Source organism: Podarcis muralis, chromosome 10, assembly GCF_964188315.1.
Source record: "Podarcis muralis chromosome 10, rPodMur119.hap1.1, whole genome shotgun sequence".
Classification (NCBI taxonomy): domain Eukaryota; kingdom Metazoa; phylum Chordata; class Lepidosauria; order Squamata; family Lacertidae; genus Podarcis; species Podarcis muralis.
Genome location: NC_135664.1, coordinates 54,745,167 through 54,773,089, shown reverse-complemented (window position 1 = coordinate 54,773,089; position 27,923 = coordinate 54,745,167). Strand labels below are relative to the sequence as shown.

General features: G+C 46.7%; 3 protein-coding genes across 3 annotated transcripts; 1 reads left to right on the top strand and 2 right to left on the bottom strand.

The window, feature by feature from the left end:
• Positions 1-962: 962 nt before the first annotated feature.
• NDUFB2 (NADH:ubiquinone oxidoreductase subunit B2) lies at positions 963-5,773 on the bottom strand. Its single transcript, XM_028745614.2, has 4 exons — positions 5,603-5,773; positions 2,573-2,714; positions 1,726-1,829; positions 963-1,038 (listed from the first exon to the last, which is right to left on the bottom strand). The coding sequence occupies exons 1-3, from the start codon at positions 5,698-5,700 to the stop codon at positions 1,755-1,757; spliced, it is 315 nt and encodes a 104-aa protein (XP_028601447.2). The 5' UTR covers positions 5,701-5,773; the 3' UTR covers positions 963-1,038; positions 1,726-1,754.
• A 135-nt stretch (positions 5,774-5,908) lies between these two features.
• On the top strand, positions 5,909-15,243 carry LOC114604963 (uncharacterized). Its single transcript, XM_028745612.2, has 12 exons — positions 5,909-6,312; positions 6,971-7,179; positions 7,518-7,871; positions 8,242-8,336; positions 8,650-8,797; positions 9,448-9,679; positions 10,578-11,134; positions 11,462-11,576; positions 11,987-12,180; positions 12,340-12,503; positions 13,299-13,554; positions 13,810-15,243. Exons 2-12 carry the CDS (start codon positions 6,973-6,975, stop codon positions 14,032-14,034), a joined length of 2,547 nt encoding a protein of 848 aa, XP_028601445.2. The 5' UTR covers positions 5,909-6,312; positions 6,971-6,972; the 3' UTR covers positions 14,035-15,243.
• Positions 15,244-15,713: 470 nt separating this feature from the next.
• ADCK2 (aarF domain containing kinase 2) lies at positions 15,714-24,062 on the bottom strand. The gene is made up of 8 exons (XM_028746675.2): positions 22,393-24,062; positions 21,038-21,184; positions 20,622-20,750; positions 19,651-19,746; positions 18,772-19,023; positions 17,676-17,804; positions 17,167-17,220; positions 15,714-16,628 (listed from the first exon to the last, which is right to left on the bottom strand). Exons 1-8 carry the CDS (start codon positions 23,353-23,355, stop codon positions 16,482-16,484), a joined length of 1,917 nt encoding a protein of 638 aa, XP_028602508.2. The 5' UTR covers positions 23,356-24,062; the 3' UTR covers positions 15,714-16,481.
• Between the last annotated feature and the right edge of the window lie 3,861 nt (positions 24,063-27,923).

Below are 27,923 nucleotides of genomic sequence, written 5' to 3'. Positions count from 1 at the left end.
GCCCATTGGATCTAGTTCTGCCATTTGTGGCAGCGGAAAACATGTCTCAGCACTTCTTTAAAAGCTGAAGTCCGAAGAGGGCAATTATATTCTACCTACCTGTCTTATTTTAAGTATTCTATAGCACCTTTCATAAAGTCATCACATATTGTCTTACAACGAAAGTAACTGAAAATACATTCAAGTAAATTCAGCAGTGTTTCCTAAAGTCAGGACAAAAATTAATTTGAGATAACTGTTAACAGCAGATTTGTATGCAATGGGCAGCAAAAGCTGAGCACAAAGGAGTTTTTAGTAGGTGCCAGAACATAGTGAATCTCTTCTCTAAGCTACCTGTACCCAGTTTCTTCCATCTTTCTTTCCAGAATTGTTTTCCATACTTCTAAACATGTTCAAACTTGTCTGTATCCTTAGCATGCAGGACCCAGTACTGCTCTCAATTGTATATAGCTCAGCTGCAGCTGAAGAGTGCAAGTGAGGAGCAAGATGCAAACACCTCACATGTAACCAAATGGCTTTGCTCTACACGGGAAGGACCATAGCCCAGTGGTAGAACACCTATTTTTTTGTGTGCAGAAAGGCCCAATCCCTGGCATCTCCAGGTAGGGTTGGAAGGGACTCCTGCCTGAAACCCTGGAGAGCCATTGTGAGGCAGTGTAAACAATACTGAACAAGATGGGCTGGTAGTACAACTTGGTATAAGGCTGCTTCCTCTGTACAATCCCTTTCCTAGTCAAACCCCTAAATAAGTGTTTCTGGAAGAGAACATGCAGCCACACTAAGCCGCAGCAGACCCTTAGTTCTGACTGTTATTATCTAGAAGGTATATATGGAGGTCCGGGCTTTTACACAATTGAAGTTCTAGTACCAAATGCACATGAGTTTAAAGATACAATACGTTGTAAACACACACACACACCACCCCGCTTTGAAAACATCAGCACTTCCTCAAACAGCTGTGATCTGGTTAGCTAATTTTATTTACAACCTGAATTAAAGTCTCTGTAAAATGAAGCCATTTGTAGATCTCCCAGGAGCCTGCAAGCGGTAAGGACAGATGGTTAGTTGGGCTGATTTGCTTCAAAGTGCACAAATCTTAATAACTAGAAACAAGAAAAATAGGCCATGAACAAGGCAATCGCATCTTGCCACACTGAAGTTTCTTGCTGATTTTTCAATATAGAAAATGGGAAAGATTAATATTTCAACTGCATGGTGGGGGGGAGTGGTATTCAGTGCTGCACATACTGTTCACACAGTAGGACTTCCCTGCACACCTCAAAATCTGCTCCTGAGATGGACTTTGAGGGTGTGCAGGGGGCTGGAGAGATGAGCGGGAAATTCTGTTGTGCAGAACAGCTGTATTGGACAGGACCCAATGTCTGCTCTATGACCTTCACATAGCTTCATTAATTGCCAGTCAATTTCTACCATAAGTGAAAACTAATTTGTTAATCTAAGACAGCACCATCAGTTTACATAACATCTTGGATCCGGAGAAAAGCAAATCGTTTGTGAGTTCCTGGGGGGCCAGGAACCTAAAATGGATAATGGGGAAAACGGAGATAAAAGTGGGAAAGTGCAATGACATGTACCTCAAACATGCTTATACTGTAACTGGGGATGGGTATGAAGGGGGTAAGTGGCAGTATTCCAGAGCCACTTCATTAGTTTAGCCTAGGAAGTGATAGTCATGTAGAACGTCATGTAGAAGTGCCATCATACCTAAACTTACTTAGAACAAACTATTCAAGTTATTCATCATCATCAGGAGGGATTCCCAGCTCTTCATCTGTCCACTGAGAAGCATCTGGATAAGGAAAGTGACCCTGTTTGGGATGGGAAAAATAGAAAAGATTGAACACTTTACACCACCAAGGATAAAGAAATGTGTTTTGGGACAAAGTCTGCCAAACACTCTGGTTTCTATGTAAAGAGACAGATATAACTACAACAGAGTCTCAGCTAATGAGTAAATCTTTAAGCCAGGAGTACTTTAGGTATACTTAAAAGACTTTTATGTAACCTCTCTTCAGCAGCAGCCTTTAAAAATGGTTATGAATGAAACCTGATGTTCCAAAATAGGGCCACAATATCCTTACCTAGGACTTGGTCTTTCAATCATATTACACCTGTGCTATGTCAAATGTAGTGGCTTCCGGTCAGTTTCCAAACCCAATTTAAAATGCCAGTCTTAACCTTTAGAGACCATAATGGTTTGAAGCCAGGTCACCTAAAATATCACCTCCCATATATACCAAGATGCTCTTCAGAGGCCCTGCTCTGTGTGTCCCCAAGGGAAGCAAAGAGGGTGGCTATTAGGAAATGAGTCTTCTTGGAGCTGACACCCAATCTATGAAATATCTTCCCTAGAGAGGCCTGACTGGAACCTTCTTTGTGATCTTCTCAGCAGCAGGCTTTTTCTGTACAGTAATCTCAAATCTATCTCGTGCACACAGCTAGGTAACGGGACATTATTTTTCAATCACATTCAATACTTCTTCACCTCACTAGAGAAGATAACCCTGATGCTACTGCTCTATAGTCTTTCCCAGCCCATTCAAGCTCTCACCAGCACAACATCAGGATCATGCCAGAAGTTCCACAGGATCCAGAACCACATGAGCGCACTGAGCACTTCCCCCTTTATCTGATGGGCCGGCGGAGGCTCTACATAGTGGCGGTACTTGAAGACGTGCGCCTCTCCACTTGCGCTGCAGGACAAACACATGTACATAGAAGCAAGCAAGTGTCATAAACAATCAGGGCCAAAGAAGAGCAGAAATTGTGCAGAATACACTGGTACCTCTGGTTAAGAACTTAATTCGTTCTGGAGGTCCGTTCTTAACCTGTCTGTTCTTAACCTGAGGCGCCGCTTTAGCTAATGGGGCCTCCCACTGCCGTGGCGGCGCTGGAGAACGATTTCTGTTCTCATCCTGAAGCAAAGTTCTTAACCCGAGGTACTATTTCTGGGTTAGTGGAGTCTGTAACCTGAAGCGTCTGCAACCCGAGGTACCACTGTATGGTATTGGGATGCCAAATATGGCCTTACAAGCCACTCTATTTGTCCCCCAGAACTCTCTCCAGGGCACAAGCTCCTTGTGTGCTTTTGCCTCGTTGGAATGCGCACTTGAGCTGCCATAATGCCCCATGTTTGCCTGGAAGGAGGATGGCGAGATGCGGTTGTTCGCGCGCCTCTGCAGAAACCTCCGACTTTTGCACAAGGGTAGCATAGGATGTGGACAGGCTGCTTGGACGAGTGAAGCCAACCACCTGTCTCCTGGATCCTTGCCCATCCTGGCTTGTAAAAGCTAGCCAGGAAGGACTGGGCGATGGGCTTCGTGGGATGGTGAATGCTTCCCTCCGTGAGGGAGCCTTCCCAGACCCGCTGAAAGAGGCGGTTATTAAACCGCTTCTTAAAAAACCATCTTTAGATGCGGCCACGATGGCCAATTATCGCTCAGTCTCAAATCTACCATTCTTGGGCAAGGTGATTGAGCGAGTGGTTGCTCCAGGCATGCCTGGAAGAAGCGGACCATTTGGATCCCTTCCAGTCGGGATTCAGGCCTCATCATGGGACTGAAACTGCCTTGGTCGCACTGGTTGATGATCTCCGGCGGGCTAGGGACAAAGGTGAGAGCTGTTTCCTAGTTCTGCTGGATCTCTCAGCGGTGTTTGATACCATCGACCATAACATCCTTCTGGACCGTCTTGAGGGGCTGGGAGCTGGGGGCACTGTCATACAGTGGTTCCGCTCCTTCCTCCTGGGCCGTGTTCAGAAAGTGGTGGTGGGGGATGAGTGTTCAGACCCCTGGGCTCTCACTTGTGGGGTGCCTCAGGGTTCTGTCCTCTCCCCCATGCTTTTCAACATTTACATGCAGCCACTGGGAGAGATCATCAGGAGGTTTGGGCTGGGTGTTCATCAGTATGCGGATGATACCCAGCTCTACCTCTCTTTTAAATCAGAACCAGTGAAGGCGGTGAAGGTCCTGTGTGAGTGTCTGGAAGCGGTTGGAGGATGGATGGCGGCTAACAGATTGAGGTTGAATCCTGACAAGACAGAAGTACTGTTTTGGGGGGACAGGAGGCGGGCAGGTGTGGAGGATTCCCTGGTCCTGAATGGGGTAACTGTGCCCCTGAAGGACCAGGTGCGCAGCCTGGGAGTCATTTTGGACTCACAGCTGTCCACGGAGGCACAGGTCAAATCTGTATCCAGGGCAGCTGTTTACCAGCTCCATCTGGTACGTAGGCTGAGACCCTATCTGCCTGCAGACTGTCTCGCCAGAGTGGTACATGCTCTGGTTATCTCCCGCTTGGACTACTGCAATGCACTCTACGTGGGGCTACCTTTGAAGGTGACCCGGAAACTACAACTAATCCAGAATGCGGCAGCTAGACTGGTGACTGGGAGCGGCCGCCGAGACCATATAACACCGGTCTTGAAAGACCTACATTGGCTCCCAGTACGTTTCCGAGCACAATTCAAAGTGTTGGTGCTGACCTTTAAAGCCCTAAACGGCCTCGGTCCAGTATATCTGAAGGAGCGTCTCCTCCCCCATCGTTCTGCCCGGACACTGAGGTCCAGCTCCGAGGGCCTTCTGGCGGTTCCCTCACTGCGAGAGGCCAAGTTACAGGGAACAAGGCAGAGGGCCTTCTCGGTAGTGGCGCCCGCCATGTGGAACGCCCTCCCAGATGTCAAAGCGATAAACATCTACCTGACATTCAGAAGACATCTGAAGGCAGCCCTGTTCAGGGAAGTTTTTAATATGTGAAATTTTAGTGTATCTTTCATCTTTGTTGGAAGCCGCCCAGAGTGGCTGGGGAAACCCAGCCAGATGGGCGGGGTACAAATAATAAATTATTATTATTATTATTATCTATTATCTATTGTATGAGTCGCACCTACAGATCGGGCCCAGGCCACCTCTGGCGCGCGGCCCCCAGGAATACCTCTACTCAATGTTTTAGTGATGTATGGAAGTGAGAGCTGGACCATAAAGAAGGCTGAAGGCCAAAGAATTGATGCTTTTGAATTATGGTGCTGGAGAAGACTCTAGAGAGTCCCATGGACTGCAAGAAGATCAAATCTATCCATTCTTAAGGAAATTAGTCCTGAGTGCTCACTGGAAGGACAGATCCTGAAGCTGAGGCTCCAATACTAGGGCCACCTCATGAGAAGAGAAGACTCCCTGGAAAAGACCCTGATGTTGGGAAAGATGGAGGGCACAAGGAGAAGGGGATGACAGAGGATGAGATGGTTGGATAGCGTTCTCGAAGCTACAAACATGAGTTTGACCAAACAGCGGGAGGCAGTGGAAGACAGGAGTGCCTGGCGTGCTCTGGTCCATGGGGTCACGAAAAGTCGGACATGACTAAACAACATGTAATGTTTGTTTAGAACCGGGCTGCAGGCTGCACGTATTACTGGGGCGACCCTATGTTGCGACGAGCCTACCATGCGGGGTTGTTGCGTCTTGTAGCTCCAGAGGAAGAGTCCCCGAACATTCCATCCCTCCGTTCCACTGCTTTGCATAATTTGTCCCGCCCCCTGGCACGCGCGGTGCGCCGCCCCCGCCCTCCCCCCCCCCCCCCCCCCGCTTACCGCCGGACTCCCGTAGTCGCGCCAGAACCGCTTTGGGCACGTAGGACCCGGGCGGCCAAGCGCAACCTGCCGCCCATCCGCCACAGAGACCCCGCCATCCTGGCTGCCGCCGGCGGAGCCCTTCAACCCGCCACAATGTCACTCTCCGCTACCGGGTAGGCCTCGGCTCCCAATAAACCGCGCTCTGATTGGCTGCCGTAGCTCCGGCTCTCTTTGGCGCGTTCCAATTCTAGTCACGGAGAGGGGGAGAAGCAAAAGGAATCACCGTTAAAATATTCCCGCTAGAGAGGGTCAACATACATTTCCCGCTTCTTTTCCCGCGGATATATATTTTGAAAAGCTGAAGAGAAGCGCGAGTTGTCCTTCCAGAGCGCCCTACACCTTTCAAGCGATGCTTTCCCCCCCTTCCGTAGAATGGACCAGCCTGGAAAGTACCAAAGCTTTTGGCTAGGGGAGGGGTGTGTACGTGGTTCGTGGCTGTTTTCTCCCACAGAGCAGTGGGCTTGTTTCTCACATCCGAGACGCAACAGACATGCCCCTGTCAGGAAATGTAAGGCCTTTCATATTATTTGAGGGCTTCGTAAATGAAAATAAGAGTTTCCTTCTCATCCCCCCTATTCAGGTGTTGAAGATGGTTCCGTCTGTGGTATCTGGTTGCCTGGCAACAGGCTGAGACTTCAGTATCCTACAGGAGAAGGAGGGGGGGTCAGGTGAGATGCGGGAGAACAAGACGAAGTGCGGGGCGGGGGGAGAAATAATGTATCCTATGCGGGAGGAGAAATAACAGTCAGTCCCACTGAGGTCTTGCAGCTTCCACATGGGACACTCCCTGAAATGCTTAGAATTGCAGCCTCAGTAATTCGCTAAGGCTGCTTTAGTAGTTCCTGGTTATTTATTGCATGAAAGTTCAAAACACTGAAAAAGATCAAAAGTTTATATGTCCCTGAGCCAGTAAACTTTGGCACACGATGTCTAATATCATAAGCAACAATAACCAACTTTGGCATTGTGTTCTCATTCCCAAGGAGCCCCCGAATCCGAACCCAGTGCTAGTTCTGCTCAGTGTAATCAACTCACTAAAATGACTAGCCATTGCTGACTTCACCCCATTAATTTCAATGGCTCTACTCGGAGTAAAACTTAGCTGCATGCACACACTGATCTAGAGCTCTGCCTCTCCCTCACTAGTGCTGCCAGAAGTTATTATTACCATAATTATTACCGTTATATACCCCAGTTAGAAGAATTAAGGGTCTGCTGAGCAGAAGGTGCCCCAAACACAACTAGGCTGGCTTATCACATATTGAAGTGTGTAAAGTAGTAACCATAGTAATAATGATGCTGGTGCTGTTGTTGTTTGTTATTCAGAAATGTCCAGAATGTCCCATCGCTGTTCTAGTACATTACCCTTGTTGGCTGACATCCACGAGCAGAATGTGGCCTTTGTGCTTTGCACCTCAGAAACTGAGACCACTGGCCTATGTATCTTGAAAGAACTCCTCATAAAGACTCTTTTTTCGCTGGCTCACAAACCAACAGATTCCATGTTTGGCATTGTCAGCTGTGCCAACCAGCAGGTAATGGAAAAATTATCAATCAAGTGGTATAGAAAAACCATGCCAATATAGGTATCTGTGACTCTTCCCAAGGATATTGAACGCCAAATTGCCATCAACCCTGGCCAGCATTCCCATTGGAGTCCAACAACCTATGGAGGGCCTCAGGTTCTGCATACCTGTTCTAGGGGTACTTTCCACAAGCAGCTTTGTGAGCAATTGACACTCTGAATCAGAACAACAATAATAAGTACACCACATATGGACTCCTGGAAATGTGGGTGGGTGGACTCCCGGAAGTGTGCAACCTTCTTAATTGTACTTCAGCCTTTGTTTTCAACCTTTCATTTCCCCTCCAGGTGTTAAAATGGCAGAAAAGTTTGGTAGAATGTTCCCTCCGCAGTGTCACTGAAGCAGCTGCCTGGATCAGAGCCCTTCAGAGCAGCAGTGGGGCCAGTCCTGTGATGGCTGTGGCAGCAGCGCTGGAAGACCCCTTTTGCCAAGCAGTGTACCTGTTCACCAGTGGGCTACCTGAGCATGCTGTGAAGGAAATCAGTAGTCATCTTAAGAAGGCAGAACAAGCGCACCCAGTGCACATAGTATACTTGGTAGGAAGCAGAGGGGGAAATGAACACAGGACACAAGAAATAATGGAGGAAGTGGCCAAGGCGTCTGGTGGTTCCTTTCAAGCAATCGGCCTCAGCTCTGATGAGGTAAATGAAAATTGGATGAAGCAACGTTGACTCTGAGGGCTCATTCATACATGCCTGGGCACCGCTTGATTTTTCATCACTTGATGTGTCAGTCTTCAGTTAGCCAAATGTGTGAGCTAGTCTCTATTGGAAAAAAGTGCACTCAGAAATACTGCATAGATCTTTTTGTGGCTTTAGATCTATGATGACTCCTTTAGACATGCAAGTCATCACTTGATATGTTAACGGTCAAATGATGGACATACATGTGCGAATCAAGAGAATCAAATTGTTGGAAAGGATGGCATGATGTCCTAACAATGCAAGTAATTGTAACAGATCTTTCAGATCCCTTACTACTTTGTGATTCTGTATTTCCGCAATTTTCTAGGATATTCCTGGCTGCAGTGAAAGCATTTGCCACTCTGATTGTATGTGCAAGCAGCCCTGTTCCTCTCTGCTGATAGGCCATCATGCTACAGCACGGTAAGTTTAAGGACTGTGGATCTTTTAGGTTAATAAGTCCTTAGAATGGCAACTGAATCCGTATTGGCTTCCATGTTTCTTCAGCCTTGATTTGCATAAGTCTGAGTGATCCTAATCATCTAAAAGCAAAGTTATATGTAAAAAGTAAAGGTGCCAGTGCTGGTCCAAGAAAAAGTTCAAAATCCATCGTTGGGCAGTACGAACCTTTTTATTAGGGCAACCAAAATGTCACAAAATAATGAGTAAACTTTTGGGTTCTGCAGAACCCTTCGTCAATCTTGTCCCGGCACATGTTAGTTTTCTATACCCGCAGATTTCCTTCGGATGCTTGGAGCCCAGTAAAGGAGGATTTTGTTGACTGGTCTCCAGAGGTTTACAATTTGCAGAGGGGGGTTCAAGTCCTCGCCAGAAGAGAGACAGATGGGTTTTACTATCTGGGTCACATTGTCCAAGAGGTTAAGGTGAGCTCATTTAACTAAAGTAGTGCTTCTCAAACTGGGTTTTAGTAGATAGTTTTGCTCACTCCCTTCTAACCTTATTCTCTAGAATCTAGATGTCATGCTTAAATGCTGCCTGCTATATATAAAATAATAATGTTAACTAGTGAAGTGGTATCCTTGCATTTTCTGTTGGGGGTGGGGGAGTGGAGTGGAATGGGGCTCAAAAGATAAAGTAAGATTACAAGCAGTGAGTTTTTTGTGATGGTGCTCACCAGTACCATGTCTGGTTGCCCTCAAGACCACGAGAAGGGGAAGTTTAACTATTTCTTTATCTATGCCATCATATGAGATCCTTATTTCTGTGCCTCCTCCACGAGAGGGCCAGAGGGTGGCAACACAAGAAAAGGTCTTTTTGGTGGTGGCTCCCCATTTATAGAATGTTCCCCCCAGGCAGGTTTGGCTGACACCTTCCTTATACACCTTTAGGTACCAGGTGAAAATGTTCCTTCTTCAACCAGGCCTTTGGCTAATTAAACAATCTATGGCCTTTTAAAGTGTGTGTTACTATATTATGTGTTTATATATATATATATATCTCCTTGGATGAAAGGTGGTATAGAAATTTAATAAATGAATGAATACGTGGCAACATTGCTGGCTTAATCTTGCAGGGCTCCAGAGAACACGTTCTGATTGAGTTCCAAAGATCTCGGCAGTCCCGGAAAGGCAAGATCCTGTGTCAGATGCAAGAAACACCCCTTTACGATGTCATCCATTATGAGGATGCCAGGTGGCAGCCCTTAGCTCCAGGAGATGCAGTCCTGGCTCCGTGGGACAAGAAAGGTGAACGATACGGTCCAGGCGTGATCCTTCAGGTTGCAGAGGCTGGGCCTTCTCATTCAGGTGCTGCTTGTTTTGCGCCCTTTCCTTTTCCTTTCCTTTTAATTTAAACCTTTTATTAATGACAAAACACAACAAAAGAAACATCTGGCAAAAGAAACATCCAAGTCTGAAAAAGAGCTAACTCACAATAAAGGAAAACATATCTCAGGAATATACAACTATTTATTAGAATGGGAAGTGAAAGAAGAGCAAGTTAAAGTTGTAATGGTGAGATGGGCACAAGATATTGGATATAATAGCCACATGGAACAATGGGAAAGATTATGGAGAAAGCATATAAAATTCACGGCGTGCTATAATCTTAGGGAGAATGTAAAGAAAATGCTTTATAGATGGCACCACACTCCAGCAAAACTTGCTAAAGGTAGATCACCAATGTGCTGGAGGTGCGAAAAAGAGACAGGGGCATACTTACACATGTGGTGGAATTGCACAGTCATCCAGGAATTTTGGGACAAATTATATAATGAATTCCAAAAGCTATTCAGATTTACATTCAGAAAAAGACCCAAAGCCTTCCTCCTAGGAATAATGTCAGCGGAAATCAGAAAAGATATAAGACCATTGTTTATGTACGGAACAACAGCAGCTAGAATATTAGTGGCAAGAAATTGGAAAAATGAAACAGCACCCACGATAATAGAATGACAGACTCTTATGATTGAATACCTTGAACTGGCAAAGATGACGGAGAAAGTAAGGGGGCTCTCAAACCAGAAAGTATACAAAGAATGGAAAATATTTAAAGATTACCTAAAAACATATTGTCCATAAGCTCCTGCAGCCAATCAAAAGCCGTGCCTTGGTTTGGTTTGGGGAATACAACTGCTGTCCCAGCAGAGTGGCATACATTGTGCTTGCTTCTAAAATATGGTTTCATATGTATTTCTGTTTACAGCCTTTAAAAACAGCAAAGTGCTGGTGAATTTCTGGAATGGGCAGACTAAGAACATGTCTGCAGATGTTGCTCTGAAGATCCCTCCTTCTTTGAGTGAACGCATCGTCCTTGAGCTTCAGATGCCATTAACCGCCAGGCAGATGTTAGTGGAACAGAATCCAGATTATCCCTATGTTGTGCCACCTGGATACAGAGCTTCAGGGCCTTGCCAGCGGAGCTATTTAGGTGAGATGCACTGGCAAGATACTCCAAAGGACTGCTGTGTTGGTGCTGGCTGCAGCTCTGCCCATCACCCGCTTTGCCACTGCTGCTTCCAGGCTTGGGAGTCCTTTAGGTCTCCCATTTGCACAGTGCAACGAGATGATGCCTTGATCCCCGGAACCCAACTGACAAAGGAAGAACTGAGCAGGAAGATAGAGGAGCAGCTTTTAAAGGGAAGGCTTCCTATTTCAGGAAGTAATGAGAAGGAAGAGAGCAAGAAGCTGAAGGAAGCAGATGATGTTGCAGATTTAAAATCACGGGAAGAGATGGAAAGCAAGTTTACAAAACCAAACAAGGTATGTTGTCATGTCTATGACGGCTGCAAAAGTATTATAGTCCTTGGTCCCTTAATCTTGGGTAAGGATTTGTTTTCCCCCAGAGTCTGGTCACACAATGTTATAAACATTGTTGAAAAGACCAAGGATTCACTATCATAGATCACAGGCAAATTTCCAGGTGAATGTTGCCTTTATAATGTGCTATGTACCTATGTGATGATGCTGTAGAAACTCAGCACAGTACAGTAAGCTTTCCCAGCCCAACCACACAAAGTCAATTAGTGTTTCAATCACTGTCACTCTCCTGTGTGCTCTTTAGCTTTTTATTCTTTATTGATTTTACAGGACCATTCGAGAGAGGAAGTGTCAGAAGCTTCACAGGAAGGCCCTGGCACCAGGGTTGATGTAGCCGTCAACACAGACAAATGCTTAACTCAGCATAAACAGCAAAGACGAAGAGGTAGGCAGCTGTGATGAAGGCAATCTGGGGTCTCACAGTGACTTTCCAATAGGTATTGAAATATAAGTGTATCAGCCGGCAGATTGACATAATCAGATTTATTGTTGGCACATCACATGCTCCTTCCTCTTTCCTGTTTGCCAACTCCCAGGCTGCTCCTTGATACACAAACCAGCAAGTGCGCATTCAGCTTCCTCCTGCTAACAACCAGAAGAGCCCTCCTGCACCAGTCAAAGGCTGGTCTAGCCTGGCATCTTGTTTCCCACAATGATTGACTAGTCACTTTCAGGTTTCTGTAGATTCAAGCATTTTCTTGAATGTGTCTCATCAGATCAAAGTCTTCTTATATCTGTGCCGTTATTTTTAATGACTTGCCTCACTCTAACATGGACTTTTTCCCCATACGGTAGCCCGTTCCCAGTTCAACAAAACCCCACTTTCTGCCCAGCCATGCCAAAGGAGTCCTTCTCGGAAGACGTACGCCGCAGATCCTTCCCAGCTCCAGGCAATCTTTAACTGGGTGGACCAGTCACTGAAGGAAGACTATTCTGCTGTGAAATCGGTTTTGCCCATAAGAAGAAGCCACAGTGCACCTCCCATACAGGTGAGGACACCCCTCTGTCTCGGCCTTTCTATGCAAATGACCAGACCTGACTTACCTGAAGCAGCATTTCAGTGTTAGTTTGGAACAAAAGCCAATAAGAGATTAGTCCACTCCAGAGAAACCCATCCCAATATGATGGAATCCCTCATTCCCTTTCAGAGAATAGGGACAAAAGCGGTGACTCGAGATGGTCCAAGAGAGATGGGCATCAACACAGCCAGGATGGAGTTCAAACGTCAGAAGATGGAGCAGAGGAGGCTTAAGGAGGAGCAGAGGCGGGAGGAGAAGAACCTCAGAAGAGAACTGCTGCTTGACAACAAGAGGTAATGAAAGGAAAGGGTTAAGGGAACCTCTTCCATCCTAGAGGGGCCCCAGAAGCGACTTCAGTCCACATTGCTTAAAATTTTGGGGCCTAAGGTAAAGGTAAAGGTACCCCTGCCCGTACGGGCCAGTCTTGACAGACTCTGGGGTTGTGCGCCCATCTCACTCAAGAGGCCGGGGGCCAGCGCTGTCCGGAGACACTTCCGGGTCACGTGGCCAGCGTGACAAAGCTGCATCTGGCGAGCCAGCGCAGCACACGGAAACGCCATTTACCTTCCCGCCAGTAAGCGGTCCCTATTTATCTACTTGCACCCATGGGTGCTTTCGAACTGCTAGGTTGGCAGGCGCTGGGACCGAGCAACGGGAGCGCACCCCACCGCGGGGATTCGAACCGCCGACCTTTTGATTGGCAAGCCCTAGGCGCTGAGGCTTTTACCCACAGCGCCACCTGCGTCCCATATATTTCAACAATCCCAACATTTGAGAGTCAGTAGCACAGTTGATGTAAAGGTGTTGAAGTACCGTGGTACAGCAATTTTAAGCAAAATCCGAGATGTAGTAGTAAATTTGTTTTTAAAATGTGGTAATCTGTTGTGGAACCCTATTGAAGAAGATGACAGTGGGTTACCCAGACCTCATTGCTGGTCACAAAGCCCCCCACCCTGTAACAGTCCAAGCTTCAGGGCCCCCAAAATGTAGGTCCGCCACTCCTTTAGGCAGATCCTCTGTTTTATGTAACAGGCTGAGCATGACAGACTAAATGGCACTTTACTTTCTCTGGAACTTCTTAAAAATAGGCAGAGGTCACTCCAGCGAACCTTGGAAGGCTCTCAAAAGCAGCAGGAGAACATTGGGAGCTGGACCAAGTGGCATACAAAGAAGCAGCTGCAGGCTGCAAGAGCAGAGACAGGGAGAGGGGAATCCCGCTTCCAGGAAGACCTAAAGAACAAAGAGGAACAAAGGCTGGAGTTCTTAAAGGCACAGCGCAAGCAGAGGGAAAAGCGGCTGGCAGAACACCAGGAAAGAATTGATGAGCATGAGAAAAAAAGACTGGTGAGGGCTGTTTTTTTCAGTTTCTCAAAATATTCTAATCACATGGAGCGAGATGACGAGCAGGGCAGGTTTACCTGCGCATCCAGAAAATCCACCTTCTGAGCCAAGGAAAACCTGACTCTGCACTCAGATAAATTAGGTCAAGCAAATGTATCTTCAGAACTGCTTTATTTGCACAGTGTACGTATTTTGACTGCAAATACGCTGTAAGGGGGGAAAGAGCTTAAAGTCCCTTTTTTGTGTCCTTTTCTGCAGGAGCTGCTCAGGAACAGAATGAAATCCATGCAAAACAACTTGGAAGCCGCAGCTCAGGAGCAGGACACACAGAGGAAAGAGAAGGCGGCTGCCAAACTGCAAAAGCTCCGAAATCAGGACCGGATGTCCCAGCAGGTGGAGAAAGAGGAGCAGAAACACAAAGACCTCCAACAGTATCTCAGAGAACAGTCTCTCCTGGTGCTGCGTGCCTCACTGTTGCCATAAAAACATTGTCGTCTGAATAAGCCCACTTCTGGAACAAAGCTGCTGTTACTAATGTTTGTAGGTGCAAGGCAGTGTGATGTTGAGTGCCGTAGAAATGGCCCATAACTGCTTGCAGGACACAGTTTTTTGGTGTCGTATCCACTTGCGATTTAACTGGTTCATAGTGGGTCTGCGTCGTGCTTCTGGCTGTTCCTGGACAGAGGATCAGCTGGTCCCACACCAGGGATCACTAACCTTTTCAGACCAGTGGGCAGATGTCAATTTTGGGGAGAGCTGTGGGTACCAGTCACTAAATGTGGGCATGGCGTAATGCAAAATTAGAGAAAGCCACCCCAACCACCTTATGCTTAGCACAGGAAGCCTATTTCCAATGCTATTTCTGTTTCCAATGCTGTGCAAGCTGGAATGTGTGCAGAGGAAACCAAGCCTTATGACGAATGGTTGAGGGAGCTGGGTGTGTTTAGCCTGGGGAGGGAAGGAGTCTGAGAGGAGATATGATAGCCATCTTCAAATATCTAAAGGGCTGTCACATGGAGGATGGAACAAGCTTGTTTTCTCTTGCTCTGAAGGGTAGGACTCAAACCAGTGGATTCAAGTTACAAGACAGGAGATTCCAACTAAACATACGGAAAAACTTTCTGACAATAAGAGCTGCTCAACAATGGAATGGACTCCCTTGGGAGGTTGTGGACTCTCCTTCCTAGTTTTTTTTTTAAAGCATTTGTCATGGATGCTTTCGTTCAGATTCCTGCACTGAAGAAGAATTTGGCTTTGATATCCCGCTTTATCACTACCCGAAGGAGTCTCAAAGCGGCTAACATTCTCCTTTCCCTTCCTCCCCCACAACAAACACTCTGTGAGGTGAGTGGGGCTGAGAGACTTCAGAGAAGTGTGACTGGCCCAAGGTCACCGAGCAGCTGCATGTGGAGGAGCAGGGAAGCGAACCTGGTTCCCCAGATTACGAGTCTACCGCTCTTAACCACTACACCAGACTGGCTCTCCTAGATTAAACTAGATGACCCTCGGGGTCCAACACTACAATTCTATGACTCTGTGATTCTAATTGAAGTCTGGAGTTTCTCAGTGTCAAAAGTAAGCAGAGACCAGCAGAGCTGGCTCCCGGTTTTGAGGAGCAGCATCTTGGGCAAAATGCCCCGTAGCACCCACTAACCATGCTGCCACCTGTTGCAACAGCAGCTCCTCCTCAACAGCACAGGACCAGGAGTGCTAACTGCATGGGGTGCCCAGTGCTGCCACCATCTAGGAAAGAAAGGATGGCTGCCTTGTTGCACTCAGGTCAGTATCAGGCTTTCCCAGGGCTCTGAGGCCTCAGCAGCTGCCCAAGGACACCAGCCTCTAAGGCCAGCCCTGCAGACCAGGTGGAGCAGACGCAGAACAGTTTCTACTACAGACCTGTCAAGTGGGTAGTCCATCATATCAACATGGTGCAACAAGCTCAAGTTCAGCAGCAATGTTCAGGCGTCTTTCTCTGGCTCATTGGCAAGTCCATTGTGTGTGCCGTGCCACAAGCAATACGTCACGGAAAAGCAGTGTGAGGGGCTGCCATCCTCTTCATCTAAGCAATGCTGAACCACACAAAGGGCCTCTTCCCATTCAAAACTGTTTATTCATAAACCCGGTTTCCCCAGTATCAAAGGTGACATTTAGAACCAAGTCGATCCATTTGTAAAAACAAGTATTTTTTTAATTCCCCATGTGGACAGAAGCAGCTGCTTAGCAGCATAAGAGCAAAGAGCAAGATGGAATTTCAAACATGTCATGTTCCAAACACATTTTAGACAAATTTAACAGAAGATAGGCAAGATTCTTATCATGCACCATACCAATATTAAATGAAGAGTGTTTGCTTTTCATACTGAAAATACAGTTTGATGCATAAGCTGCCTTTACCTTTCCAGTTCTTGGCAATGGAGCAAGGCAAGTGCTGAGGCTGTAAACAGGCATGATGTCCTTAAAGCTTGCAATATTGGGGAGAGGGGAACAGTCTCTGGTAGGCTCACCTATCTAGAGGTGACTTGATAGGGAGCCCAACCCACGCAGGGCTGTAATTTCCTTTGAACTACAGGAGAACCGCATTCCCTAAAACCACCTGTGGCTCCTTCCAGACCTTGCTGTACCCCAAGTCCCATTAGTCCCAGGCCAGCACAACCAATGGTCAGAGATAATGGGAGTTGTAGTCAAGCAATGCCTGGAGGGCTACAGTTCCCCCAACCCCTTGCCGTAATGGGAATAGATATCAATTATCACAATGCAAATGGAGATGTTTCAGCCCCTGAACACTTCTGGTCTCAATGTGGATAAACTGAACAGCAGTTCTCAGCCAAGTCTTCCGGTTTTAAACGTAGAGGTTGAAAGCCACCTGACTAGTAGCAAATGAGCAGTTCTTTAATGAAAGGGCCTCAAAAGACCACCCTAACCAGTGTCCGTCACTGTGCCAGGAGGGGACTTGGAGCTTTGATTAGAAAAGGTTTAGCTGCCTTGAGGATATCCAGTTCAGGGTCCAGTGAGCGTCCAAGGCCTTCCAAAACCATAATGGCAAAGACCACAGAGGCAAAGTTGCTCTCCAGCTTTACCTGGAAGCACAAAAGACAGCAAGAAGGTAAAAGTGGATCATTGCTATTTGGAAATCAGTACCAAGTCTTATTTGCTCTGCAAGGCAAGAAAGAGATTACAGTTTATGTGCCCACATATTGAGATCCCTAACAATGCAAATATTTTTTTCCCTGTTGCTTTCATTGATTATTCTCATATGTTCACTGATAAACACTTCTAACATTTAAACCTAGTATCCTTATACATTCTGTTCAATCCAGCTGGCTGTGTAGAATTTCCAGTGTGTGTGTGGATGGGGAAGAGGAGCAAGGAAATTCAATTTAACTTACACTTCTGGATTTCAATGCACAACATAGCAGCTTCTGAGCACAACACTGACTCATTTTTAAGGCTTTTTGGCGCTTTTGAATTTTAGACTAGAATTAGAATATGCAATCTTTCAAGTTTTTTGTTCCATTAAATTTCCCATTCCAAGTAAACTCTGGTTAAACATCCTTCAGGTGACATGGCCTGGTGCAGCTGTGAAGAAGAATAAACCTAACACAGAGATGATCTCACCTGATGCGTCATCAGTAACTTGAAAACACTGGACAGCAGGCTTGCTACTTGGAACTAGAATGAAAAGGGGTTTAAAATGTCATTCATTTCATTCATCCAGACACTGTAACTGCAATAAATGGTCTATTGGCCTGATCCAGGCTCTCATTATTACATCTTGTTGTCTGTGATACAAAGATATAAAAATCTAGATATATTGCATTTATTAATTTATTCATATATTTGCACTGTATACTCATATTAGAATATTTAGAATTATATATAGTGTCGGTTTAACAAGAGAAGAAACAGTAATTGTTTTTCATTGTTTTAATTTTTGGAATTTGTTGCATGCATAATAAAATTATATATATCAGTGTGTGACACATGCATATCAGAAATTGTACACCTAGAGGTGGGATTATCACTTACGGTAGACTTGAGCAATCTGTAGAATAAAGCATTTTCTACTTTGAATTATCGCGCAGCAACTCGAGAGAGAAGACCAAGCTTTGATGTGGGCTACTGACCTTTCCCAAAGCTACAGTGCTGTCCCTGGCCTTTGTCACCAGCTCTGCCATGTCAGCTTTGAATCTCTCCACATCCTTGCACCGGTTAGCTCTGGAGTGGTGAAGGATTAACTCTGCCACTCTCTCCCCCTGCGGAATAAATCAGGAAGCCTATTCAACTAAGCAAGACTCAGGTGCTCTTCCTCACTGAGCAAAATTTACAGAGACAGAGCTTCTAGTCTAGTTAAAATAGGGCTGAGCTTGAAAATTATTGCAAAGGAAGCTATTCTGTGAGGATACAATTGGAAATGTTTTGTTTTGTTTTACAACCTACATTGGCTCCCAGTACATTTCCAAGCACAATTCAAAGTGTTGGTGCTGACCTTTAAAGCCCTAAATGGCCTTGGCCCAGTATACCTCAAGGAGCGTCTCCACCCCCATTGTTTGGCCTGGACACTGAGGTCCAGTGCCAAGGGCCTTCTGGCGGTTCCCTCACTGCACGAAGCCAAGTTACAGGGAACCAGGCAGAGGGCCTTCTCAGTAGTGGCACCCGCCCTGTGGAACGCCCTCCCACCAGATGTCAAAGAGAACAACTACCAGACTTTTAGAAGACATATGAAGGCAGCCCTTTTTAGGGAAGCTTTTAATGTTTGATGCATTACTGTGTTTTAATATTTTGTTGGAAGCCACCCAGAGTGGCTGGGGAAGCCCAGCCAGATGGGCAGGGTATAAATAATAAATTATTATTATTATTATTAGATTATTACAATCAAGCGGTTTACCAATTTTATGGCATAAACAAATAAGAAAGAAATATACTCTGGGTGGAATTCAACACAGCGCTAAGGAGATTGTTCAATCAGCACAAGCATTTCTGCTTGCCCAATGGAAGCATTTTCCTTCTCCCCAATCATGCTGTTTTGTGAGATCTCCAAAGCCTCTAGAGTGAATTATGGGGTGGAGGAAGCCCCACTGCATCAGCAAGAGTCCCTGCTCTGGCTTCTGCTAGCAGAACAGAGTAGCTGAATCCAGCCCTAGAAGCTGCCATGTCCAGCCCAAAGCCGAACAGGATCTCCATTACCAGCTGCTATGAGAAATGGTTGAAAAGAGCTAATACCTGCCCTAATACCACAGCCGTGAAGACCGCCCGGAAGTTCTTGAGATCTGGACCCTGCAGCTCTGCTATGATTCCCGCATCCAGAAGCACCAGGCGAAGTGGGGGGCGAGAAGGCTGCACTTCCAGAATGAGTGTGTCCAACAGGTCCACAATGGTGGTCCGGTCCTCGGGATGATCACGGAAGCCCTCTGCGCCCTGGACCAGGATATTCCCAGGGTGCAGGTCAGCATGGACAAAGTTATCAACAAACACCTGAAGGAATGAAAAATCACAACTTGGCTGAAAAAATGGCAACCCGAGAGCTTCTCAAATCAATGAACTAATTTGTTAAGAGGGCAGGCTCTTGGTGAGTAGTAGGATATTTTGCTCTGCACATTTAACTCCTGGGTTTAATCTCTGGGATCACCATATCAAGGCTGCCAGGAAGTAACAGGGCTGGGAGATACCCACTACCAGACAGGGGAGACACTGTATTGAACTGGGCAAGCAGGAGCTGCATTAAAATGTTGCTGCGTGGAATGCTTCTGTTTGCAGTTCAGCTATTCACTCCTCTACAATCCTCCATTCCATTTCTCCCACCCAGTTTTCTAGGTCTACTCACCACACAACATGCCAGCAGCATTTCTTGAACTGTTTTGGGGTTCCCTCCCCCCTTAGGCTTTTCCTACTAAAGGCTTTGCTTATTTTTTTACTTCCACCACCTTCAGGGTTGCCAAAAAGCCCCTCTCTTGTGACTGGGTGTTGTCATTTGGGCTCGTGTAACTGAGGGGCTTTCTGATCAAAAACTTGAAAATTCATACAACAGATTCTTTGCCTTGCAGGCTGACTGCAGAGGCAAGTCAATCCTAAATTGCAAACCAACCAACAGAGGCCTCTTACCATCTTTAGAATCATGTCCATACCCATCTGAGCTATTTTCCAGCGCAGCTCCTTTGTGGCCTCAGTCTGCAGGTACTGGGCTATGGGCGTGCTCTCCTGAAGCAGAAAGAACCTAAATCAGGAAAGCCCTTTGAGCTTGTCAGGGGCACATTAATAAGCCTTTTGGAGGACAATGGGGATACTTTTTAAGGGGGGAAGGAGACCAAAGGGGAAGAGTATACTCTGTTGCTGACCACCTGACATGATCAAGCTTTCTCCTCCTACTGTCATTCATGAGTTTTTAAGGCTGCAAAGTCTCAGCCCCTCGTGCTAGTCCTGCACAACATAGAAATGTTATTAGGGTTTTTTAAAGACTATTTACAGAAATATTGCAAAATTAATGAATGTTAGAATGATGTTGGATTGAAATTAAGTGGTTTCTAGCTGTAATGGTATAAAAGAATATGAAAAAATGGTTTTTCAATAGGTAAAAATTTAATGCTATAATAATTTAAGATTAAAGATCAAGATAAAATAAAGAGGAAAAGGAATTGCTGAACTAATAAATTGAACTGGAATACAAAAAAGGGAGGTATGAGGAGGTCCGGGAAACAAGTAAATGAAAAATAAGTGATGAAAAGATTGAATTGTTTTTAACTATTTTTATTTTGTATTTTTTCTTTTTTCTTTTTCATTTTGTAATATGTAAAAACCTTAATAAAAATTTGTTTTTTTAAAAAAATGTTATTAGGGTTTTGTAGCCTTCTGAGGCCGGAACACTTTTGTCAAGAGTGATGATCGGCAGAAGTGACACTGCTCTGTGCACCCCCTTTTTCACACCCAAACTGCTGTGAGGGTGTCAACTTTATTAGGCAGCCCAGCTGCTCACAAAGGGGTCTGCTTGCTAGGCCAAAGAAACCTCCTGCTCTCCTGCAGCTGTCCGGACAAAAGGTAAGCCAGCTCTCCCTGTCCTGCACATTCCACATTCTCACCTCATATGTTTCCACGAGGATGTTTCTTGTCACGAAAGGGCGAAGAGGAACTGGGAACTTCACATAATCCACAGCCTGGAAGTTAAGACGGAAGCGTTCCAGGTTCCTTGCTTCATAGCGCAAGTCAATCTAAAGAAACAAACTGCAGAGAATCAAGAGCAGTGGTGTCCATTGGGGCCAAAGACAGGGAGTGAGGACCCAGGCAGAGACAACTATTTCTAGTTTTGTGCCCATCCTCTTCCCTGCTGAGTTGTACAAGGACAACACAGGGATGGAGGAGGAGGAAGCTAACAAGGCAGGGCTAGTAAGAAGTCAGGCAAGTGGGAGCTGGCCGAGGGTAGGCAGAAATTAAGGTGCAGAGCCCCATGAACCAGCCTCCACTGATCAAGCAGACCCCAAACCAAAGTTCTTCCCACCTGCTGAATCATTAGTTTCTCAAACTCCTCCACAATCTCCGTCAGGCTGAGCCACTTGACCCCCGGGAGAAGCTCAAGGAGTCGACTGCCAGTCTTCATCAGAAACAGATCCATTTGGACCTGGTCAGCTAATCCGGGGTGCAGCACCTATGCAAACGACAAAAGGTAGCTGGATAATTCCTGATTACATGCAATCGTCAAGCCAGTCAGGATGGGTAACCTGTGCCCCTCCAGATGTTGCTAGACTACAGCTCCCATCATCCCCAACTACTAGCCGTGCTGGCTGGGGCTGATGGGAGTTGGAGTGCAACAACATCTGGAGGACCCCAAGTTCCACACTCCTGTTTTACAGGGATAAGGTGACCAGACTGAACTGAACAGAAGATTCACAAGAGCAAGGGGGAACTTGCTAGTGGATCATGCACCTCATATTATGAGCTGCCATTGGCTGCCACCAGTGGGGAATCCAGCTGATGCTTGAGAAAGGCCAAAGCTCAGTAGAGCACAGAAGGTCCCATGTCTGATCTCTGCCATCTCCAGGTAGGTCTGAGACAGATTCCTGCCTTAAATCCTGGAGGGTTACTGCCAGTCAATGTTGACAATACTGACCAATGGTCGGACTTAGGGAGCATATTATATATCATATCATATCATATCATATCATATCATATTATATTTCTATACTGCCCTTCAAGGGTCACAGGGTAGCTTACAATATAAAAACAAAAAATACAGATCATAATAACAAACAAAAACAATAACACCCACCACCACCCACCCACAGTTTAAAAGGCCATAAATTGAATTATCCAAAGGCTTAGGAGAAGAGGAATGTTTTTGCCTGGTGCCTAAGGATATATAATGAAGGCAGTAGGCTAGCCTCCCTGGGGAGAGCAGTCCACAAACAGGGAGCCACTGCAGAAGAGGCCTGTTTTAATGTCGTCACCCTCCAGACCTCTCATGGAGGGGTTCACACGAAGAAGGGCCTCAGATTATGATTGCAGTGTCTGGGTCAGTTCATAAGGGGAGAGGCAGTCCTTGAGGTAAATCCATCTTGTCAACCTTTTCCTAATCACCACTACCATTTTGGACCTTTTCCTTCCAAGAATATGAAATGGTTTGAGTATCTGTTAAGTCAAATGGATAGCTTAGTTGGGTAGAGCATGGTGCCAAAATACCAACTTTGCAGGTTTAGTCCCCATAAGGGACACCTGCCTATTCCTGCATTGCATGGGGTTGAACTAAGATGATCCTCCGGGTCCCTTCCAGCCCTATGATATCTAAGTCAGAAGTCAGTCATACTAAGTGCAATAGGACTAACTCCGAGCTAAGGAAGCACAGAATTGTGGTCTTACTTTAATGGCTACTGGAACAAGGCGGTCCCTCTTGGGACAGGATAAAGCTGTGTCCAGATATCCAGAAACAGAATTCTGCTTAACGTGTCCATCAAAGCCATTATTGGGAAGCAACCGACGGACACCACCTCCTTCAGAAATGCTTCCATCCTTCCTCTTCCAAAGCCACCTGAGGACTCCCTTAAGACCAGACACCTGCCAGGCTTCCAGAGCAGACTCCACCGCAGTGCCCTTGGAGAGTTCCTTCAGCACCGGCTGTCCAAGAGCGGAGATGTCCATGTAAGCTTTGTACACCTGGGCGATGCAGCCAGACCCAACGGGTTCCTGGCTGTCAAAGGTGAAGACCTTTTCCCAGCCTTCCCCCAGATATTTCCCCAAAGAACGTTGGGTGTAGCCCCAAGGGTGAGGGACCACCTTGATGTGGAGCTTGGAGAACCTGGCGCAGAACTCTTCGGAGAAGAGGTCCCTCCTTGTGCTGGCCCACTGCCCCAGTTTGATGTAGGTGGGGCCCGAAGACTCCGTCGCCTTGAGCAGAAGGCGGAGCCAGAGCGATGCAAAACCCGGGGAGATGTAGCTCAAGGGGTAAAGCCAAATCAAAGGCCCGAACTTCAGCAGGAGGACGCAGGCTCGGATCGCGAGGGAAAAGGCTAGTCCTAAACACTGGAGGAAACCAGCTGGAGAAAGGCCTCCTGTGTTGAGACAGGCATCTCCTTTTATTTGGGCTCCTCCATTGGGTGCCCCTTCGCACCTTGCACCCCAAGGTAATCCCGCAGCCCCCCAGCACACCAGAGAGGTCTTTACCAAGGCTTTGCATGGAAAGCATCTTGGAGCATCGCCAGTGAAGAACCGGACAGGAGGCCCCTTACCCCATGTCCTTCCTGTACACAGAGAGCTTCTCACAGTGAGGATTCTGGCATTAGAAAGGAAAATCCGGACAGTGGAATAGCAATACCATGTAGTCATAGTCCTGGAAACATCAAGGAGCAGGAGGGAGATGCCTGGAGGGGGCGCTGCTTAGGTTCCCGGCCCCCACTTTGGAAAGCATTTGAGAATAGGCTGCAGAACGAGTTTACAAACAGGCAATCGGCAATCTTGAAACAGAGGCGGTTGCTTCGTCGCAAAAGGGAGACTCCCGCCTACTCCCTAAGCATTTCAGCACCTGAAAATCTGCTTTTACATCATTTAATCCCAGGCATGAGCGGGCGTGGTGGCATCATCATCCCACGGCCTTTCACCCATCAGCGATCCTGGAATCCATCAGCCCGAATTTCATGCAGGGTTAACGAGAATCTGGAGATGCAGAGGTCACTGGATCCACTACCGGGGCGTGACCAACGAAGACCCGCGTTGCCACGGGTTCGTCTGGATTTCACTCATCACGAGTTAGCCTCCCTTTTTGTGCGCTTGGTCTTCTTCCGCGGGAACCCGCTCATTTATCCGCTGCTCCTCGTCGGTGTCGTGAAGAGCAGAAAGAGGAGGTGGAAATACTCAGCATCATCAAATCGCAACTGTGAATCTGAGCTGGACCCACAGCCGGCGGACAGAAGACTCCATCCGTAGAACTTCCACGTGCTCTTCGGCCGGCTTTGCCTCGCGTGGGAGCGGATAGAACCAAAACGATACACAGCGTTCTAGTTCCAGGGACTTCCGCAAAGGCAGAATTGCGGGGCGGAGACTCCGCCTCTTAAAGATACAGCGCAGATGCAGCTGGCCAGAGCTTGGGAGGCGGCCACAGTAAATCCCTGCAGAAGCAACGCGATGAGGGGAAAAAGCAGCGGCATTCTGGAAGAAAGGAATGTCTCTCGTTTTAAAATAAAAGCAGTGCACCTGATCATATGCATGTCCGCTTACAACTAGAGTTTTCCAATAAATTTGAGTCTTACTGCTTAGGCCCCAACCGAGATCGCAGTTTTCCACTGCTGGCATTTCATATTAGCGCAGCAAACTAGGAAGATTGTATCATCGCCAATTGTTGCTGTGGCGAATGGCCAAAGAGCCTTGCATAAACTTTCGCTTACGGTAATCGGTTTTTCATTCTACTGTAGTTACCCTGATTTATGACTCTTGCATACGCCTTCTCTCCTAGCCAGCTGTCGCGTGCTTCCACAGGCCGTGTATGGAATTATTTAAAATACTGTTTTCATTTGAATGGGTGCTACTACAACCTTCACAGACTATACGTGCGACGGAATACGGCATTGGTCACTGGGGGTGGGGGGATCTCTCCTTATTAGAGAAATGCGGTCTATGATCGTTGCATAGGAGCCAACTCTAAGGGGGCCGAGGTCCCTTCGCCCCCCATCCCAATAAAATATTTGAGGGGGTCTGGCCCCACCACCAAAGTTGATGGGCATTGCCATTCAAATAGTGTGTGCACCGTGTCATGTGATCGATTAGGCGAAATGGGACTTACCTGCCCCCCCCCCATTTTATTCAAATTGGCCCCGCGGGATGGTTGTAAGTTTAAGCAACCGAGCCATAGGATGAGCGTTTTTGTCCGTTTCAGATGCCCTTCCTTCCAGCTCGTATGTTTGCAGGGCGTTCTCTGGTGTGATGCAATGCTTTGAAACTCCTTGTTGACGTTATGTATTTCCTTTGTCACTCAAGCCTGGAAGTATCTAGAGTCAGCCGCTGCTGCCCACTGAGCCACATCTCTTTCTACAGGGAGAATTGGGATCTGGTTTTGGCCCCTTGCCTTCAACACCCGAAAAGTACTACTGTACTGTCAGTCAGTGCAAACGACTGCTTTAAAAAACGGTGTTGTACAATAGATGTATGGCCACTAGATGGAAGCATATGCAGCCTTTTGAATTGTAGGACTGGTTTTGTTTCCAGGTGCTGAATTGTTCTGATCAGTTAGACCTCCAGGGTTAATTTGCCCCCCTCTAATGAAAAAAGTGGGGACGTGGGTGGTGCTGTGGGTTAAACCACAGAGCCTAGGACTTGCTGATCAGAAGGCCGGCAGTTTGAATCCCCACGACGGAGTGAGCTCCCGTTGCTCTGTCCCTGCTCCTGCCAACCTAGCAGTTCTAAAGCACGTCAAAGTGCAAGTAGATAAATAGGTACCACTGCGGCGGGAAGGTAAACGGCGTTTCTGTGTGCTGCTCTGGTTCGCCAGAAGCAGCTTAGTCATGCTGGTCACATGACCTGGAAGCTGTCTGTGGACAAACGCCGGCTCCCTCGGCCAATAAAGCGAGATGAGCGCCGCAACCCCAGAGTTGGCCACGACTGGACCTCAAGGTCAGGGGTGCCTTTACCTTTTTAATGAAAAAAGTATCTTAGCTTGGGGGCTTCCCACCCTCCCACATCCCACTGTAGGGACAACACACCTGCTGCCCTTGCTGCCTGGAGCTGATAAGACTTGTAGTTTCAAAGGCTGCAAAACAGCCACAGTTTTTTGAAGGGACGATAGTTTCAAGGATGCAGAAAATCCTGAATCTCTCAGGCAACAGAAGAACTTTTCTGGCTCCTGCGAGTCAAAACTGAGATGCCAGTTGTTCAACATAATATACTGCCTTTCGTAATGTTTCCCAGCAGCAATCATTCAGGGCAGGTTCCAGCAATGGGCCAGTGGGCCGAGGAACTCAGACAGACCCCTCACTGGCCCCAGCCCAATCCTGCCGACCGTGGGAGAATCGGTGGAGCAGCCTGGGCCCTGTGCTTTATGAGGCCCCCATGCTGATAATTGCCACTGCTGGATTGGTGCAGCTGCCGCTACCTAGAAGCAGGGAACCTCTGAAAACTGATTGCATGGAATGAACTGGAGGTGCAATAACTTACTGGTAAATCAAGCTAGTTGCTCAGTTAGTTAGAGCATGGTGCTGATAAGGCCAAGGTTGCAGGTTTGAACCCCGTAAGGGAGAGCTGCATATTCCTGCATCACAGGGGGTTGACTAGATGATCCTCAGGGACCCTTTCAATTCTAAGATTCAAGCTAAATCTCAGTTACCTTGTTCTGGAATATAACCTTGCTGGTGCCCAAAATTATTTATTCACATTATGACCAGACCATTTCCTGATTAAAAATATTGGGAATCAGAAAAAGATCAGCAGCAAGATGACAAGTTCAATGCACAATATATTTTGTTTCCTCTACAGGGTTCAGCGGTCATTTATTTTCTCTATTTTATTTCTGTTTCTCTATAGCAATATATATTTCTATATTGTCTCGTATTTACACTGCCTTAGTTGGTGGCGCTGTGGGTAAAAGCCTCAGCGCCTAGGGCTTGCCGATCGAATGGTCGGCGGTTCGAATCCCCGCGGCAGGGTGCGCTCCCGTTGCTCGGTCCCAGCGCCTGCCAACCTAGCAGTTCGAAAGCACCCCCGGGTGCAAGTAGATAAATAGGGACCGCTTACTTGCGGGAAGGTAAACGGCGTTTCCGTGTGCGGCTCTGGCTCGCCAGAGCAGCGATGTCACGCTGGCCACGTGACCCAGAAGTGTCTGCGGACAGCGCTGGCTCCCGGCCTCTTGAGTGAGATGGGCGCACAACCCTAGAGTCTGTCAAGACTGGCCCGTACGGGCAGGGGTACCTTTACCTTTACCTTTAGTTGTATTCAGAGTTGACCTGTTGAATTGATACTTAGTAATTTAAATTCATTTATTTTAATAGACCTACTCTGAGTAAGACATATTTGGCTATCACTCCAATTATTAAACACACCAGCACACAAAACCACCAAAAAAGCTAACCAGAGAGAGAGCTAAAATGCTAGTTTCACATTGAAAAAACTAAACAGCTGTGGAGCTCCAGAGCAGATTCTGGGAGTGTTCCAGGGGAGGAAAGAAAAGTGGCCTTTAATAAGCATATAAGGTATTAAAAATGAGAAATGACTCTCCACAAATGCTGCTGATTTACAGCCATCACCTACAGTTAGTGTAATAGAGGCTGTCTTCTTTCTTGTGCTTATATCTGCCAGCAAAATACAGAAAAAGAACAGGCTTTCCCAAAGAACTTGCTTCTGTGTTGTGTCAAAGGCTAGTCGATGCTCCTTTTGTAAAGCACAAAGGCCCTGGGGGTGAAAACTATACTCTGTATTGTCAGACACAATGGGGTCTTTGTCTGTGATGTTTGGGTCTCTTGGACACAGCTCTATAAAATAGGTCTAGAATGCTGCTACACAGAGCTTGGATTCATATAGGCATGGAGAAATGCCATCATCTTCCAGCAACATGATGGACACAATCCACCAGAAATGTATCCTGTGCCAAGAATGGGAATTCCTCTGGGTTGCTCAGTGAAATAATTTCTAGACACTTACCAAAGGTGGGGGGGGGGAGGGGAGAGGGTGACTGTTTAGATGGTAATGTGTATTACTTCAGCATATTTGTTGTATCCTAATTCTCACACCAAGGAAATTTGCACAAACCCCATCCTGGTCCTCTCAGAGGCTTAAAGAAGTCCTGGCCTTTTCTGGCCTCTGAGGCCCCCAAGCCATAATAAATGCTGCCATGGAAAAATAATGACACTCAAAAACAAAATAAAGCACACAAAAAATAAGAAGAGTGAAACACAAATTGGGGTTTTTTTTAA

What these genes read in the sequence shown, in the direction of transcription:
- NDUFB2 (XM_028745614.2), bottom strand. Translation starts at nt 5,700, where the DNA reads ATGGCGGGGTCTCTGTGGCGGATGGGCGGCAGGTTGCGCTTGGCCGCC. An exon ending in GCGACTACGGGAGTCCGGCG is followed by an intron (nt 2,715 to 5,602) that starts GTAAGCGGGGGG and finishes TTTGTCCTGCAG; the next exon opens with CGCAAGTGGAGAGGCGCACG. An exon ending in ATGATCCTGATGTTGTGCTG is followed by an intron (nt 1,830 to 2,572) that starts GTGAGAGCTTGA and finishes CATCCCAAACAG; the next exon opens with GGTCACTTTCCTTATCCAGA.
- ADCK2 (XM_028746675.2), bottom strand. Translation starts at nt 23,355, where the DNA reads ATGACTACATGGTATTGCTATTCCACTGTCCGGATTTTCCTTTCTAAT. An exon ending in TGGACATGATTCTAAAGATG is followed by an intron (nt 19,024 to 19,650) that starts GTAAGAGGCCTC and finishes TCATTCCTTCAG; the next exon opens with GTGTTTGTTGATAACTTTGT. An exon ending in AGTTACTGATGACGCATCAG is followed by an intron (nt 16,629 to 17,166) that starts GTGAGATCATCT and finishes TTGTGCTTCCAG; the next exon opens with GTAAAGCTGGAGAGCAACTT.
- LOC114604963 (XM_028745612.2), top strand. Translation starts at nt 6,973, where the DNA reads ATGTCCAGAATGTCCCATCGCTGTTCTAGTACATTACCCTTGTTGGCT. An exon ending in TCAGCTGTGCCAACCAGCAG is followed by an intron (nt 7,180 to 7,517) that starts GTAATGGAAAAA and finishes TTTCCCCTCCAG; the next exon opens with GTGTTAAAATGGCAGAAAAG. An exon ending in GGCTGGGCCTTCTCATTCAG is followed by an intron (nt 9,680 to 10,577) that starts GTGCTGCTTGTT and finishes TTCTGTTTACAG; the next exon opens with CCTTTAAAAACAGCAAAGTG.